This window comes from Capricornis sumatraensis, chromosome 11 (genome assembly GCF_032405125.1).
Source record: "Capricornis sumatraensis isolate serow.1 chromosome 11, serow.2, whole genome shotgun sequence".
NCBI lineage: Eukaryota > Metazoa > Chordata > Mammalia > Artiodactyla > Bovidae > Capricornis > Capricornis sumatraensis.
In genome coordinates this window covers 45,612,973-45,631,239 of record NC_091079.1, presented here as the reverse complement: position 1 = coordinate 45,631,239, position 18,267 = coordinate 45,612,973, and the positions used below count along the sequence as shown (strand labels likewise).

Genomic DNA, 18,267 nt, shown 5'->3' with positions numbered 1-18,267 from the left:
TGTCAACAAGGAGGCCTGGCAGATGGCCACAGGACATGTGTTCCTTTCCTGGTGCTTTTAAGAACGTACTACAACATGGGATATAAATTAACAGGCTCGGGCTTCCCTGATGGCACAGTGGTAAAGAATCTGCCTGCAATGCAGGAGACACAAGAGACTTAGGTTCCATCCCTGGGTCGGGAAGATCCTCTGGGGAAGGAAATGGCAACCCACTCCAGTATTCTTGCTGGAGAAATCCCAGGGACAGAGGAGTCTGGCGGGCTATAGTCCATGGGGGTCACAAAAATGTCAGATACTATTTCAACATCAAGAAAAAGCTGTCCTCCCCTAGCCCAGAGAAAGAAGTGGAAAAACAGAACTACCTGCAAAAGCACACGTCATATGGGACAACTGTCATGCCCATCCACAGCTTTCAAGAAGAGCTAAGACACAAGCCCCCACCCATCCCCTTTATCATACAGGCCACTTGGAGGTGAAGCGTGTGGAGCCCAGTCCCACATTCCCCCCACTCCTCACCCCCGGGGGCTTGGCCCTCACCGTCTCTGAATGAGGTAGTCTTCCAGGATGTCCAGGCAGCGCACCATCTGGGAGAAAATGAGCACCCTATGGCCACCGGCCTTCAGCTTCGGCAGCAGCTTGTCAATCAGCACTAGCTTGCCAGCAGCCTGGATCATCGCCTGGAGCTGAAAATCTGGAGAGTCGGCATTGTGTGTTTCTTTAAACTCTTCCAAAATTTTCTCTTCAGCACCTGCGGAGATTGGACAGCATAATAGGAATACTGTAAAAGGTTTTTTCTTTTATTACTGAAAACAACAAACCTGCTTTCAACACCCAATGCAAACAGCAGGGCCCAGAACCACGCATTCGCGCTCACGAACACATCCGTCCACCAGCTCAGAGTGGGGTCTGCAGGAAACCAGGGAGGTAGAAGAGGGATCAGAGTTTTCAGCATGACACATTTTCAAGCGTTTGGGGGGGAACCCCCACATTTTCCAACAAACAAATGTTTGCTGTCTGTAGAAACTGAATTTCAACAACAGACTGTCAAAGCTAGAAGTGGCAGAAACAAGCCAAGGGCCGGATACCTACAGAAAATTTGGAACCTAAAATGCTAAAGAAATGAGGAGCTGTTTACTCGCGGAACATAAACACACATAACAAAATCTGTTCTGAAACTAAGAGGCAAGGGAACAGAGTTCTAACAATTGCTGTGCAAGGGCAGTTGTCTGTGTATCTAAACTGCCTGTTAATATGGCCAAAAGGGCTGCAGCAAAAGGGAGTCCCGCTTCGGGGATAATATTTAGAGATTTTTTCAGGAGATCTGAGCACACATCTTCACTGCAATCTCTCCATCTCCCTCTACATTCATTCTCATCTGATAATTTCCTAAAGTACAAAAGTTCTATCTTGAGTTATCCAAAGCTTTAAACAACCAACCTCTGTTTAATGAAAGACATTGATACCTAACCCTCTCTTCTAATAGCCCCACAGAGACTTGCATTTGCTGCGGGTGCATCAGAGAGACTGTCACCTTCCTAGGGACCGAAACTCTCCCCACCTCTGCCCCTGACCCCAAACACACTTGTCCAAGGAGTAGCTGGCTAAGCTTCCTGCAGCCGCTTAAGTGGCTTAACTAGAATTAGACAGCGGGGTCCAGGGTAGGGTGAGGGGGTTAATCAGGGCCCGGGCACTGTGCTCCACCCTTGCGCTGGGGATGCAGGGTAGTCACTTCTTTGGGAAATACAGACAGACAAATCCATCTGATGGGATTACTTCCCAGCCTTAAACCACACCAGGAACCTGACTTCTTAACCACTGGTTTTTAAACATGAAGGCACTGTACTGATGGGGATATGAGACCCTTCCAGGGTTTAAGGGCCAGGTCACCTGGGCCACCAGAGCTGCCAGGACAGAAGGGGGGCATGCAGCCACAGGTGGGACAGCAGTGCCCCCACTTCCCTTTTCAGAGCACCTGTGGAAATGAAGTCATGACCTGATCATATCCAGAAATACAGCCTGTTTGTTATTAATCAACAAAGAATCTTTCTGAGACCAGATTACAGTCACAAATGCCTGGGCTGGGCCGGGAGGTCTGTGCAGAGCAAGCCACTGCTGTTTCCCAGGAAGGGCCAGGCAGAAAATGCCAGCGGGGTGGGAACTGCCGCTTCTCACTCCCTCTCTCTCCCATGTGAATAAAAGGCTAGTATTCAGGATTTCAATCTGAAGGGAATGAAAGGTAAAGGTTTCTCTAGGAAAAGATAAAAACCAAACTGCTGTTGAAGAGCATCAGCACAAATATCCTTGAATGAAGCACCCTCTTGAATAAATGTTCTTGCATCCTACATGCTTGCTAAGTCGCTTCAGTCATGTCCAACTTTTTGTGACCCCATGGACTGCAGCCCATCAGGTTCCTCTGTCCATGGGGTTCTCCAGGCAAGAATACTGGAGTGGGTAGCCATTTCCTTCTCCAGAGGATCTTCCTGACCCAGGGATCGAACCTGCGTTTGTTATATCCCCTGTGTTGGCAAGCAAGTTCACCAAATGTCCCTGTATAAAGTCAAATAATGTTTTCCAAAACAGAAAATTTAGAAATCTAGGTTCTAGATTCAGACAAGAAGGTCCTCAGGAGACAGGGGGAACAGATCATATCCACATATTATATTAGGTTTTTTCAAAACGTTTCTTCCTGTTGGATAATATACTATAAGCAATTCAGAAACACACTTCACTTATAATATCTGGGTAGTTATTTTTTGTTAAAATTAAGATATTAATATCAATCCATAATCAAAATATACTATTTTAGATATTTTAGTGAATAGTTTTCAAAAATGAAATAATCATGACAAAATTAATGTGTTTGAACTATTTTAGCAGAAAATTTGAAAATATAAATTCAGTCAAGTCAGTAGAGAAATTTTTTTCATTTCAAATTTATTTAGATGAGAAAAGTAACTTTCCTGCTTTTTCAATTCTACCAATAATACATCATCAAAAACTGTCAGAATTAAAATATGTCCTTTCTTATCTGACAAAAGTTCTTACTGAATTAATTCAGCTCTTTGCTATGAATTCAGGCTCTTAAAGTGGCAGCCAGTTGTCACTAATAACGCTTCCTTTAAATATATCAGCAAACATATTTCCTATGCGATGCTTTCAGCTATAATTATACTCTGTCTGGGCTTCCCCGGTTGCTCAGCAGTCAAGAATCTGCCAGCAATGCAAATCATATAGGACATGCGGGTTCTATTCCTGGGTTGGAATATTCCCTGGAGGAGAGAATGGCTACTCACTGCAGTATTCTTGTCCGGAAAATACCATGGACAGAGGAGCCTGGCAGGCTACAGTCCATGGGTCACAAAGAGTTGGACACAACTGAAGTGACTGAGCACATATTTTCCAGAAAAGCTGAAGAAAGAAGGGCAGGGAAGATGTCCAGGAGGAAAACCAAACTGACCTCTAAGCCATTCAGTGCAGTTCAGTTCAGTTCAGTCGCTCAGTCGTGTCCGACTCTTTGCAACCCCACGAATTGCAGCACGCCAGGCCTCCCTGTCCATCACCAACTCCTGGAGTTCACTCAGACTCACGTCCATCGAGTCAGTGATGCCATCCAGCCATCTCATCCTCAGTCGTCCCCTTCTCCTCCTGCCCCCAATCCCTCCCAGCATCAGAGTCTTTTCCAATGAGTCAACTCTTCACATGAGGTGGCCAAAGTACTGGAGTTTCAGCTTTAGCATCATTCCTTCCAAAGAAATCCCAGGGTTGATCTCCTTCAGAATGGACTGGTTGGATCTCCTTACAGTCCAAGGAACTCTCAAGAGTCTTCTCCAACACCACAGTTCAAAAGCATCAATTCTTTGGCGCTCAGCCTTCTTCACAGTCCAATTCTCACATCCATACATGACCACAGGAAAAACCATAGCCTTGACTAAACGGACCTTAGTCGGCAAAGTAATGTCTCTGCTTTTGAATATGCTATCTAGGTTGGTCATAACTTTTCTTCCAAGGAGTAAGCATCTTTTAATTTCATGGCTGCAGTCACCATCTGCAGTGATTTTGGAGCCCAAAAAGATAAAGTCTGACACTGTTTCCACTGTTTCCCCATCTATTTCCCATGAAGTGATGATTCTCAAGGTTATCAATTATTAAAGATTTACCTTGATACTAGATTTGTAAACATCAATCAGAAAATTAAAAATTGGAAATAGGCTATAAAAAGCCCAAATACTCAATAGTGTTAGTCACTCAGGTGTGTGCGACTCTTTTGTGACCCCATGGACTGCAGCCCACCAGGTTCCTCTGTCCATAGGATTTCCCAGGCAAGAATACTGGAGTGGGTTGCCATTTCCTTCTCCAAGGGATCTTCCCGATCCAGGGGTCGAACCTGGGTCTCCTGCATTCCAGGCAGACTCTTTACCTACTGAGCTGCCAGGGGAGCCCCAAAAATACTCCAATGGCACTTCCCTAAATTAAAGTACTGCATTTGTATTTAAAAGTGTGTTTGTGCACACGTGTGTGTGTATGTAGCAGAGACAACTTTAAGGAAGTGTGGAAGTCTGTTCCATTAAACAGATGGTCACTGTGAGGGCAGGCACTGCAATGTTATCCAGTTATACTAGCCGCAAACAAGTAAGAAAATATTTCTTTTGAAGATTACCCTTTTGCTCTCTGAAATTCATTCCATCACAAGCTCAGCCTCGTCTTCTTTCTGCTCACTGTTCTCCACACCCCTTCTCCCCAACAACACGGAGGACTCATACGTCAACCCAAGCCATCGGGGACCCCACCACGTCTTCAACAGCATTTCCACTCTCACATGCGCACATGTGCACAGCTGCTTCAGCCACATCTGACTCTTCAACCCCACGGACCACAGTCTGCCAGGCTCCTCTGTCCATGAGATTCTCCAAGAACACTGAATGGAGTCTCTTGGAGGCTACTGTTCCTCTTTTCAGACATCAAATGAAAAAAACTGTGTATTTGTGTGTGTGTGTCTCTCAGATTACACACAGCTCTACTCATACCATCGACCACCTTCGGCCCAGCTCCATCTCCCTAGCTCAGGACCAGGCTGTAGACACCACAACGGCCTCACAGGCTCTTACACACATGAGGATGAGCAAGCGGCAGCACTGAACACACAACGGTCACGTGTGAGTCTCTCTTGGGAAGACCAAGCTAAAAGCAGCAAGTCTGAAGCAGGAATGCACCAAGGTCACAGCACAGCCATGACCTCAGGTGCTACGGTGAGGCAGCTCCAGGGAGGGACCACTCTGTCATTAGTAACTGCAGATTCCGGAGGTGAGCTGGCCCAAGGAGGATAGATTACAAAATGGGGAGAGACTAGGAACTCCTGACATCAGCTGCATTTGAACCTCACGGATTATGATAGTGACAAAAAAAAAAAAAAAGAAAAACAACTTGGCTTGGTTCCTTCGCCCCTGGAAAGCACCCTAACTGCATTGCTGGCCAATCATAATTGTACACAAACACCCCGATTGAGACCGCCATCACTTTTCTTTAACCCATATTAACTCCCGCCTGGATGACAGCAGTAGCCTCCTAGTGGGGCTTTCTGTTTGTATATCTTTCCCTACTCCCATCTGTTTATTCATATGACGTTTCCAGATCAATCATCCTAAATCCCATGTCTAATCATTTCTTAGCTCCACCAAAATTCCACAAGCTGGCATCTAGGCTTCCCATAACCAGGTTCCACTCTGTCTACGGTTCACTGTCCCATTGTTTCGCACACATACTTTATATCCTGGGCAGGTTCCACATTGTTCTGCCTCCTTCTCTTGTCTCCTGCGGTTACATCAGCCTAAATGCCCCTTCCTTTTTTAACTCTGATGGGCAAAAGCCTGTCTCACTGTCATCGCTTTCGAATGGCTTTCCTGCTCTCATGCCTCTGGAGTATTTTACATGTCACAGGCATGAATTCCTCTAATGATTTCTGGAAGAGTACGATACAGGTTCTTACTCTTATCAGTTACATAACACTATCAATTTAGTTAAGAAAACAGGAAGATCATGAACCATGATCTTGATTATCAATGCTCAAGATAACCTCTCACTCTTAGAGAATGGATGCTGGAAGCCTCTGGACTGAGAGAAGTTCTTTCCCATCAAAGTTTTGAGGCATCCAACAGCTGCCTCTCACTCCAAAGGTGCTCTTTAACTTCTCTGATCTAAACACACACACCTCATTGGGGGTTAATTTTTCTTTTAATTGTTAGCATGTGTGATGACTTCCAGCCAGCGAGCACGGTCACCTCCTTTCAAGGAGTGGGATGCAGATGCAGGACAGGTGATGTGAGGTCCTGCTTCAGGGACCATCGGGGACAAAGATGTTGCACCTACGGCTTCACAGAAGGAGGCATTGTGAACAGGAAGATGATGAAACTCACACTGGGGCAACTACAAACCATACAATAACACATGTGGAGGGAGGCAAGGATTTCTGGGGCTTCGACAACGACTGAAACAAGGAGCCAGGCTTACCGTTGATAAGGTAGGGGTGATTGCAGCACTTCCGTAATTCCATCATAGTGTTTAAAAGGTTGGGTACGTTAGCTTGACCACCACCTTTGGAAAGAAACGTGAAATTCTTCTCAAGGATGGCTCGGTAATATTTCTTCTGAATGTTTGTTAGCTCCACTTCAATGATAGTTTCTTCTTTGGGGGCCAAGTTCTTTTCCACGTCCTCCTTGAGACGTCTCAACATCATTGGCTTTAGAATAGCCTGGAGTTTTTGCACCTAAAAAAGGATCTTAAGTAAATACTGGTGTTGGGACTTGCTAGCATGGTAAAACATAGTCTACCATAAAAAACCAGGAGTCTCTTATTTATCTACCTTTTACTTTCGTTTGTCGAAGGGTACAAGGGCATTATCTTACAGCTCTCATAACAGGAGCATGTGAGGGTTGAATGCCCAGTTTCTGATGGGCAAGTTCACCTGGCCAGAGAGTCCTGAACAGCCAGGAGGCTTGAACGGAACACAGCAGAAAAGAACCCTATTCATTCTGTCAAGTTTTCCCTTCTGTTTGTCTTAAGTCTTTGGGATGATGAGGAAGGAAGGGAGAAAGTCGTGGGAATGACTCGATTCAGTTCTCTTCCTTTCTAGCAAGAGCTGACAGAATGTGTGAGTAAGCCAGGAGCTCTCTGGTCCCTGTCTGTTCTCATCTCTGTTGACTGGCAATAGGACACGGCACACCAGACAGCTCTGATTTCTTCTACAAAGGGCAAAACAAAACAGACTTCCCTTGAACTAAGAGAAGAGGTTTTAGATGGTAAATTAGGGGAGGGGACACGTGAAGACCAAGATTTCAAGCATCATGTTTGTTTCAAATAGAGCTTAATAGCCAACACCTACGTAACTCTCACAATGTATAAGATAACTGGCCACTTTTCATACCCGATACCATATTTATTTCTCATAGAAATCCTGCAAGGTAGTTAGGAACCATGTTTCTAAATGAAATATGTAGACTCAAGAAGAGTAAGCAATGTGAGCAAGCAGGAGCTAAGACTAGAACTTTGGATCTCCAGGACGGACACAGCTTGTGAAATTTCAGCCACTCCTGACACTACCCCCAAAAGCACACAAGGCAAAACCACCAAACTTGACAGGACAGCAGCTGAAGAGTAGGTGGACAGGTACGGAGACTCCGTAAATCTCAACAGCCCTTCAGGAGGGCAGAGAGACCAAGCAACCAGCCAGGACATCGCCTTAATGAAGACTCAGAACATCCAAGGAAAGGATGTGTAAATCTCACTTGTCTACTAGGTGGGGGGAAACTGACATAATTTACATTTTAAAAAATAGTTAAATCTTAATGCTTTGGCCCTTTGGGAGTTAATCCTCAATTCAGTGAGGGAAATACAAAAGGAGCCATGGTAAGTACCTGCTCTTCGGTTTTCAGATCACCAAATTCTTGCATAAAGGTGGTTTCCGAAGGGAAGCGAGTTGGTTCTAAGAAGTGAAGCAAGCTGAAGAGCTCTTCCACTGTGTTCTGGAGTGGGGTCCCCGTCAGCAGCACTTTGTGTTCCTATGGGGATGCGAAGATAACTGAGCAAATCATAACAAAAACCATAGCCATGCCAAAGCCTCCCTCGGGATCAGCATTTCCCCAATTCCACTAGTGGTCACTGAAATTCAGCATCCACCCAGCATAAAACACAGGAATAAGATCCGAAGGCAGAGATGCAAGAAATGTGGTCTCTGTCTTAGATTTCAAGACCATGTAAGCGTGGTCTGCTATTCTGTTTTTTCCTGGGATGTTTAGGTCAATGTTTTGGCGGTGTGGCCCTGCACATCTCCTGCGTCTCGTGGCATCTTTTCCCACCAAAGTTCAAGTTTTGCCTCAGATCCCTAGCTCAGATGAAGCGCACGTGCTCCTTTTCTGCTCTCTACAGGGCTGTGCCCTCCCCATCTGCTTCCTGCATGACTCACTTAAGAGACAAAAGAAGGTTTTCTACAGGCAACAGCACATGAGAACCTATTTTGTTCAGCAAACATTTCAGTCTAGCAAAGAGGTCAGCTTGGTTTCAAATACCACAATCATGTTTGTTTTTTTTTTTCAATAGAGGCTATTTCTTACTTTGTCTCCTTGAACCAAGGTAGGTATTTTCTTTAAGGCACTTCTTCCTGTTAACGAGCTTTTTCTTCAGCTTTCTTTATGGATCCATATCCTTGTCCTCTTATTTCTACATATCCAATATGGTGACCAGTCTTAATGACAATGAATTTACTCATCTTAAAGGCTTTATTACGTTCTACTTTGGCCTTCTAGGACACCACACAGTTAATAAAACTATTTCCAAAAGTGGCTACACCTTCAAGGAGGTTCGAAAGAGATATTCTGACTTTACTGGAAGTCTGACAAGGCTTGGTTGCTGAGCAGAGTATGTGCTCAGTAAATACTGGATGGTGATTCGCCTGAAGGCATGCTCATTTTTTCAACATCTATTGAGTCTTATCTGTCAATGAAGCTCTTTGAAACCACGGTGAAGCAGTTAGATTTGCTTTTATTCTTCCTTTGGTTCCTTTTGAATAAAGAGGGTTCTGATTCAGGAAGATACACAGATCATTGTCATCTTCTAACTCATTAAATCCATAAAGAGTAAGGAGCTTGCAAACCAATGCAAGATTTTCTAACGTATAAGCATACTGGTGGGTAACATGGGCCAAGTCCCTGATTTCTTCAAGTCCTGAATTACTTTACCCAAGAATTTTTAAAAATATTGCCATAGATTCAGGAAAACCGTTACTATAGTGGAAGAGCTGTATCAATACTAAAGATTGTCTCTCAGTTTTTCTTAAATATCCTTTATGAGCAACTGAAATACTGAGCTGCTAACCAAAATACTTCAGCAAAAGTCTTTTAAGTTATTAATTTTAAAATTAACTTATTTGAAAAACAAGAAAAGAACTTTTTTACGCTGCTTCCCTTCAAGTTCTTTTTAAAGCCAGTTCTATCAAACAGTTACACAGAGGACCCTTTGGTAAGGTTGCACAGGTAGTGAAATTACACCAGGTTTCCCTTTGAAAGTCATTATTAACATAAATACAAATAATATACAGGTGTCACAAAATGTCAAGTAAGAGACAGGCTATCAGGCTTATCACATCCAAGCTCAACTTTGCCAGCAGCTAAGCTTTCGGCTTGAAAATGTTACCATTCCTTTTAGCTCTGATGGAGTGACATTCACTTAATTTCATTTCAGCGGAGTCTTTAATTTGTGTGAGGCCTCCTGACAACGAATGATGAGCTAACAGAATCCATGAAGACCCTCCACCACCTTCAGAGGGTCCCCTCCTGTCCATAAGGGACAAGGAGATGGCCCTGCCTCCTGCGCTCCCATGGAGGGGGCAGAGAACACAAATGCCCCTCAGCCCAGCAGCTTCTCGAGCATCTGCTTGGTGACCAGAGAGTTGAAGATGCTGCCTGGTCCTTGCCTTCTGAGAATCTACCACTTTCATCATAACTGCATCCAGCGCAGGTAACAGCCGTTCTCTGTGACCTGCTCTGTGGTGGGATGGAATTATTATTTGCCATTTTCACCATGACTTATTCTAGGAAAGATGAATAGAGACTGGTCAGTGGATACGTTCTCATGATGTATATTTGAAGTAAGGATTTAAAGACTAGGCAACGAGCAGACCCCATGGACCATAGCCTGTCGGGCTCCTCTGTCCATGGAATTCTCCAGGTCAGAATACTGGAGTGGGTAGCCATTCCTTTCTCCAGGGGATCTTCCAACCTGGATTGAACCCAGGTCTCCCGCACTGCAGGTGGATTCTTTACCGTCTGAGCTACCAGGGAAGCCCAAGAATACTGGAGTGGGTAGCCCATCTCTTCTCCAACCCAACCCAAGAATCTAACGGGGGTCTCCTACATTGCAGGCGGATTCTTTACCAGCTGAGCTACCAGGGAAGCCCCAATGAGCAGTTCAGAAGTGGACAAATGCATATATTCTAACTCTGAACAATGATATTGCATTCCATCAACAACTCTTGATCATTGGAAAAAACAATTATTTTGTTCATTTGCTAATCAGAGCTTTCTGTGGTGAGACATGAAAGAGTTACAGGTATGCCAGGTCCTTGGGGCAGCTGACAGGCTGAGACAGTCAGGATCCCAGGACTGGTCACCTGTGGCAGTGGCCAGCCCTCTTGGCTTACTGCAGTATGATACACAAATATTATCATTTTCTATATGTGTCACTGTGGAAAAATGGTTAGGGAACAATATCGTATATAACAGAAAAACTATCTGGATAACAGATTCTAACCCATTAAAGAAGCGTTACTATAAACAACAGAAAATCCTTTGGAATCTCCTAGTGACAATTAGATTGTTGGATGTTGACAGTTAAACAAACTGTACTCACCAATGAAGGGCTATTTTGTAGTAAGAATCCGCTATCTGGAAGCACAGAAACTAATAACAGACAACTCAGATGAACGCAGATGACTACGCCTTCAGGAAACAGTGCCATAAATGTCTCTTATATGGACCCCTGTGGAGATGGGCCCCTACTCAGAGGCAGTTAGGTTTCATAAGAAAATTAATGTTCACCTAAGTGTTCTTGCCTGGAGAATCCCAGGGATGGGGGAGCCTGGTGGGCTGCTGTCTGTGGGATCGCACAGAGTCGGACATGACTAAAGCGACTTAGCAGTAGCAGCAGCAAACCTGAATGGGTTTCTGAAAGTGTATTAGTCATGCAGTCAGTCCCACTCTGTGACCTCATGGCCTGGAGCCCAGCAGGCTCCTCTACCCATGGAATTCTCCAGGCAAGAATACTAGAGTGGGCTGCCATTCTCTTTCTCCAGGGGATCTTTCTGACCCAGGGATTGAACCCAGGTCTACTGCACTGCAGGCAGATTCTTTATCATCTGAGCCATTTCCTCAATGTAAGACTAAAACTATCATCTGGAGAGACTTGTTACAGCCCTAGTGTTTCTCTTCCTCATGTTTTCAAGATTATTCAAAGTGTTCTAATTTGTTTTGTGGATTGAACACCGAAACAGTACAAACTGCTCTGAGAAAGGTCTTAAGGATGGAAAACTCCACTCTAAATAGGATAATTCAGTCAGACTTTTCCCTTTAAACAGAACTAGATTTTCTTTGTTTTTAATTAAAAGAATAGCTGGCTAATCCAATCCCCTTAATTTAGGAATAAAAGAATCCGATTCAAAGAACCAGCTGCAACAGAAAGCTTTTAAGTGTTCTTTTTGGTGGTACCAGTCTTCAGTTAAAAAAAAATTTACAGCCATGAACATACAGAATATTCTTTTCCATCTCACACTCTCAATTAACAAGAGATCAAATTAATCTACAGAAGTCAACATTAAAGGATTTAAAAAATCTTTTTGTACCTTTGAAAAACTCATCTAAACATCTAAGACATGCTGAATAACAATATCTTTGCTTCTGAAATGTACATTAAAAATAAAAACAAGTGATCAAAACCCATCCTGTAAACTACAGAGTGAACAGAGGCCTGAGGGTGACAGAGTCATGTGATAATGTCTGCTAGAAGACCACGCAGCAGTGTGGCGAGGAAAGCCAACCAAACTCCAACCACTGCCACAGTATGTTATCCCAAGATACTCCTACCGGGGGGAAAAAAAAAATCTAAAACAGTCTACTCATGAAGTCCTGACCATCTCTTGAGAAAAGAGTATGTAATAGACCTGGTCTAAAACTCCAGATCAAATTCAAGGCCTTATCATGCACTAAACTTCTAAGTGTCTGGACAAATTGGGCCAATTTCAAATATCCACTCAACTTAGAGAGGAAAACTACACCTACAAGCCCTGGAATATAACTGGGTCATCATCATGGAGCTAAAGTTTGGCCCAACGGCTTACAATGTGGCAGTACTTACAAACAAAAGGGAAAAGCAGACACTTGAAACTCAGCGGAAGTATCATGAACACACTCTGCTGTGATAACAAGTGTACAAAGACACCAGCCAACAACAGAAGAATCAGGAAGACAGCAGCAACTTTTAAGTAAACTCAGGAGCAAATATGTCACAGGATTTGACAGGCTTTGCAAGCACCCTTCAAAGGGATCGGCCGGACTCAGAGCATCAGGAATACTGAGTCAGTTAACAATTTTATCCAGGTTCAAGGGAAGCACCAATATGACCACTGACCAAGTCCATCATCTTGAGTCCCTCCAAGAGCTTGCAGTTCCTGTTCTTCAGCCTGTGGGCTTCATCGATGACTACACATCGCCAGGGAATATTCCGCAGCTCAGGACAATCGGTCAGAATCATCTCAAATGTAGTGATGATGGCGTGGAACTTATATGACCCCTTTATCACTCGACCCTATAATAAGGACTCTGCGTTACTGTTTAGCATTGAAGATTACATTAATAACTTTAAGGATGAATAAATAGCATAAGAGATATACATATATGTTTATCCTTTCGGGAACACCTTTATTTATACTTTGTTTTCAAGGTATTTTTGGAGGTTTTAAGCTCTTACGGTACAACAGAGTTTTAAAATCTTTCCTTTTTTAAGGAAGTTTTGCAATTTGTTGGTAAAATTTCCAATCCAGTTTTTTTATAGATAAGATGCAGTAAGTGTGCCTATTCTAGTTACATCCTACAGACTCCAACAGGCGAAAGGCCAGAGGGACTATGTACTAAGGCAACGTTTTAAAAATGTTTTTACTTTTTAAACCTTTTTTTTTTTTTTTTCATTTTGTAACTTAGTTTTCACTTTTAACGTGCCAACATGAAAAAAGCATTCAACTCAGGACAGAACTTTCAACAACTTTCCAAATGTAAAGATCAACACCAAAACACATTTTAATATTCTTCTCCTTTAAGTAATTGTAGGTCAGATTTTACACTCAAAGCAAATAAATATAGAACACAAAACTCTGTCCTATTTCCAGTTATAGGACTTGCATTTCACCTATTGCTTAAAACTATTTTATTATAGCACATACTATTTATTCTTCTTTCTCTGTCACTTATAATGCTTCAGGGTCAACATCAAAGATAATTTCATACAGATAACTAGAATTAGTTAAAAGTCATAGCAACTGCTACTAAGAGCCAAAGTATAAATTATTCCCTCTGGGTATATTCAATGCACCAGTTAATGTTAGGTGCCTAATATTTTTCACTTCTAGAAACAATAAAGAACACAATATTCTTCCCATTTCCATTTAATAACTCTTTTTTGGTTTCACTTTCTTTTAGGGTTTAAAAAATAAACCAGATTAGGCTATCAATGCATTGAATGATTTTCAGCAGTCATCCAAGGTAAAAATAATTTCATGTGTTCTAATAATTAGAAAGACCAAGGCTATAAAAAGAAAGACCTGTCGTCATAAGATAAGGAATTATAATCCAAACATAAATTGGGTAAGAAATCTAAACAAAATTTCTTTAGTTCTGCAAAATCTAGACATTCCCCCAAAAGGTCTGAAAACCATTTGAACATTCAACGTGTTAAAGCACCCCTACGTGTAAGGACTGTCCGCCTAAAACACTTTACCTGGGGATCTTTGAAGTACATTTCATACAACTGAATGGTCCGACGGCTAGCTTGACTCCCATGGTACACAACCACGTTCAATTCTGTCCAGGTCCGGAATTCCCTTTCCCAGTTGGGGATTGTGGACAATGGGGCAATCACTAAAAAAGGGCCATGGATTCCTTTCAAATATATCTCATAGAGAAATGTAATGGACTGGATAGTTTTTCCCAAACCCATTTCATCTGCTAAAATGCAGTTTCGCCTTTGGGAGGGAAATAAAACAAGGAAACTTTCATGAGTACACATACAAGACAGCGCTTTCTTGTCACAAGGTAAGTGTATATATCCATTAAACTCATAAATGCATGCCTTAAATGCTTCTTTAAATACAATGAGATACATTTTCAAACAAAATGTTCGGAGACACAGAAAATTACTTCCACATACTTCAATCAGTCTCTACATTAGTACATGCTAATTAGACAAATATTAAGCATACTGCCAGTGTTTGCTTTTTTAAATAATTTTTATTAGCGAGTTAAAATGTTGCTATATTTGATCAATACTCTCAATAACTGCAGAAGAGCTATTATAGGCTTTCTTTAAAAGGTGAAGAAAAATGCATTTTACATACATGTTGTACCAATTGAAAAGTAGCCAGTTTACTCCCTCCAACTGGTATTCCCTGAGTTTGTTATTGTTTTTATACTCCCTGGAACTCTCCGATTTCTTCCAGTCATCAGCAGGGGGTCGCTCCTGTTTCAAATACAGGAAATCCCGTTAGTGGTTTCTCACAGACCACACCACCCGGCTGTGTGCAAATGAGACCCTCCACCACCCGCCAGTCCTCACCACACGCTCTGTCTCTGGCTCCCGGGACATGAGCTTCTCAAACTCTTCGATCTTGGCTTGGTCTATGTCCTGCCTCAGCTCCCACGTGCTGTCTTCATAAGGCAGTGAGCACCACTTCACCAGATAGTGAGTCACAGGCTGGGCCGGGTTTAAACACAGCAGAATGATGTATGAAAAACATGCACTCTACTTCACTTACTGACAGACACTACCCCAGCAACAGCGAGACGGAGCTGGGAGACGTTTTAAAACTGTGACCATCGAATGAGAAGCCCTTGGTTAGTGTCTAAAGGAACTGAAAATACAGTTAAGTCCCCACATATGAACGAGCTCTACTCCAAGAGTGCATTCATAAGTCCAACAAAGTTAGCCTAAGTACCCAGCTTGTGTGTGTGTGTCTGTGTGTCTGTGTGTGCGCGCGCATCTACTGCACTGGCAGGTGGATTCTTTACCACTGCGCCACCTGGGACGTAGCCAACTAATACAATAAGCTATATACACCTCTGCTTTTACACTTGCTTCCAAACATCCCGGGTTTGAAATAAAGCTACTGTACTCTGTAACAGTACTGTACAGCAGTAAAGTACACAAAAGGTCAACCATCTGTCGAGGATGCACACACATGACAACATATGCCAGACACATGAACTAACCTATGCAACTGGACATGCACACACACGTTCACACCTTTGAAAATTTGCAACTTGAAGGTTCGTATGTAGGGGACTTTCTGTAATATTAAATACTGTCAGAACAAATTGATTTTTATCTAAGCCACTGGTTAAGTCATGCTCAAAAGCCAAAAAGTATATAGAAATAGCTAGTAAATAACAAAACTGAATCTGAACCTTATTCTTATCTGTGTGATCATCAGGCAACTGATTCAGACTCACAGGGTAACTTACCTTGGTGTGTTTACATATTTACCTAACTGGCTACTTTCTTAAACAATGAGAAACAGGTTTGAACTTATTAGAATTTCTTCTTTTTTCTTAAAGGAATACTGTCTGCATGCAATTGCTTTAAAGTAATGTGTTTGAGCTCTAGAAAACTGGAGAGCAAAATACCTTGGGTAATGCAGACCAAGAAGATCTCCTTTGCCTTTCTTCTAGAAAACATTTGGGTTTTTGGATCTTCATTTTAGGACAAAGGTACTGATTATTAAGCCCTAAAACTAATAGTAAATCGATAAATCTCAGCGAAATTTAGACCAAGGTTCTGACCTGGCTGTGATGTTACAAACATTTGCTGTACTATATAAATAAAATATGGGGGAAAAAATTTTTTTTAAGTACAACTAAGCAAAACTAGAAAGGTAAACATTGTATTACAGATATGGTCTTTGAAACATCATGGACCTTGTGATACAGAATTTGGATTAAAAATGGGACTTCACTGCAGACTCTCACTAGACAAGCAAGATTCAAACATCCAAACACTTTATGCAGTTTAATTTACAAGAAGAAGCTAAGTGACAGACCTCACGGTGAGTAGGCATATCCTTACTAAGACACAATGCTCAGAAGTCACTAGACGCGTGTTTATTCTTACGCGATGAGTAGGGTGCCCTACCAACTGCCCTTTACAACCTCTTTGGGTTCTTCAAAGCAAAACGGGCATGCTGAGACTCAGATCTCACAAAAAGAAGGATTCTATAGCATCCTCCATGTACCGTGTTAAATGAGGTCCATCAACTTCATTAGTGATGTCTTCTGTTACTTAACATTGAACTGCGTTTTTGCTACAAGGGCACTCTTATAAGCAGAATTCGTGCTACATAACAGATTTACACCAAAATATAGTAAATTCCTTACTGATCGTATCTGGAACTGTGCAAAGTGTCAGTGCTCTTTGCTTCACATTGAAAACTGATTTCTTTTAAAAAGCTCTCAGACTAAAACAAGCAACATTTTTACTGTGATTATTAAGTCCCCAAACTAATAGTAAGTTAGTACATTTCAGTTTGGTTTCGACCAAGTGTGTCATAATACAAGGCTGTGAGCAGGACCAGATCTTGAGAATTCATGATGGTTCTCCATAAACAACACGTTAAGCGGTCTGAGCCACTGCCCCCTAAGACAAACGGTCTTCTGTTACCTCTCCCCGGTCATCTGTGCTACGTGCAAAGTCCATTATCCGGTCAACCTCCACATAATCTGGATTAAAAAGCTCATCTTCAATCTACACCAAAGGGGAGAAAAAGAAAGTTAAAATGTTTATTTAACTCCTAAGAATAAACACTATTTCACTTTTCATCAGGCAGTACTATTTGGGGTCACAGCAATACAAAATTTATATTTGGCAAAGGTCTGTTATATTAATTGAAATGCTATAATTTAGCAAAATCACTCCCCATGAGGAAATCAAGAGTTCTCAGACTTTGTTAACTGGGTCTTTTAATTACTGTGTGAAACCTTTTTACTGTGAGAGAATGTTTAAGAATATTTTAAATCAAGTGTGAAATTACAATTCACTAATGAGCAATCCAAAAGGCTTATGGCACACAATGCATTTAGCATTCTTGAGACTGTAGTTTGCAAAAAAGATCAGAACTGTGCAAGTAAGTGCTACCAGAGTCTTGTAACTGTCTGATGCCTTATAGCATCATTTGCAGAATGTTATTCAAAAGCTAAAAACACTGAGACCAGTGAATTCCACACTTAAGCGTGAACGGAGTTTATATTGTTTGGTCACCTTTGCCAATCAGTATTAGTACCTTATCTGAATACAATCTTGGCATACATCAAAGTGTTCTCTCATGATTTATTTGTATTGAACACAGAACATTTGGCTAAAAGTATTGAGGATAAAGAAATGAGGCTTTAAACATTGGGTTCTCTAGCTGAGACATTAACAGTCTTTACAGAAGTCAAGTAACGCTGCTTGTCTGCAAACTGATCTCACGTAAAAGAAGACAATTTGGCTCAAAGGGAAGTTACAGATTAAGCCATACTTTAAAGAAGTCAGAGTTAGATAAGTTAGAAAAAAAAAGACACATTACTATGTGTTCCCAGAGATTAATTTATCAGCAACATAACTTCATTAAAATGCTTTGCAAAAACATTAGATACTGTCCACGTCCCCAAAGTTGCAGGTTGAAGAGCCACCTGGTTACAGTCAACTTCAGGATAACAAACATCCTCTGGGGTCCTGTGCCCACTTAATGCACCCAGTTTGGATGCTGTGGACTGTGAATCATGAAACAAAACCCAGAAACACCAAGAGTGTGTTTCAACTGCCTCAGGTATTCACCTGGAGTTCATGACTAAGGCAACAAAAACCTTTGAAACACTGTTAATTTGAAGTGTTAATATAATGCATTGGCTTGTCAAAGCTTCTAGATTTAGGTTCCCAGTATCTACGTATTATGCATGTAGAGCATAAACACTAAACCTTTCCACA

At 42.0% G+C, this 18,267-nt stretch overlaps 1 protein-coding gene across 1 annotated transcript in view; it reads right to left on the bottom strand.

Annotated features, from left to right (window-relative positions):
- CHD7 (chromodomain helicase DNA binding protein 7) overlaps nt 1–18,267 on the bottom strand; it is a 129,336-nt gene that overhangs the window by 32,147 nt on the left and 78,922 nt on the right. The window contains exons 8-15 of the mRNA XM_068983916.1: nt 16,963–17,046; nt 14,866–15,003; nt 14,648–14,769; nt 14,032–14,275; nt 12,670–12,846; nt 7,908–8,051; nt 6,505–6,760; nt 538–748 (exon numbers count right to left, since the gene is read on the bottom strand). Of these exons, the coding sequence (XP_068840017.1) occupies nt 538–748; nt 6,505–6,760; nt 7,908–8,051; nt 12,670–12,846; nt 14,032–14,275; nt 14,648–14,769; nt 14,866–15,003; nt 16,963–17,046 (1,376 nt within the window). The remainder of the gene's footprint in view (nt 1–537; nt 749–6,504; nt 6,761–7,907; nt 8,052–12,669; nt 12,847–14,031; nt 14,276–14,647; nt 14,770–14,865; nt 15,004–16,962; nt 17,047–18,267) is intronic.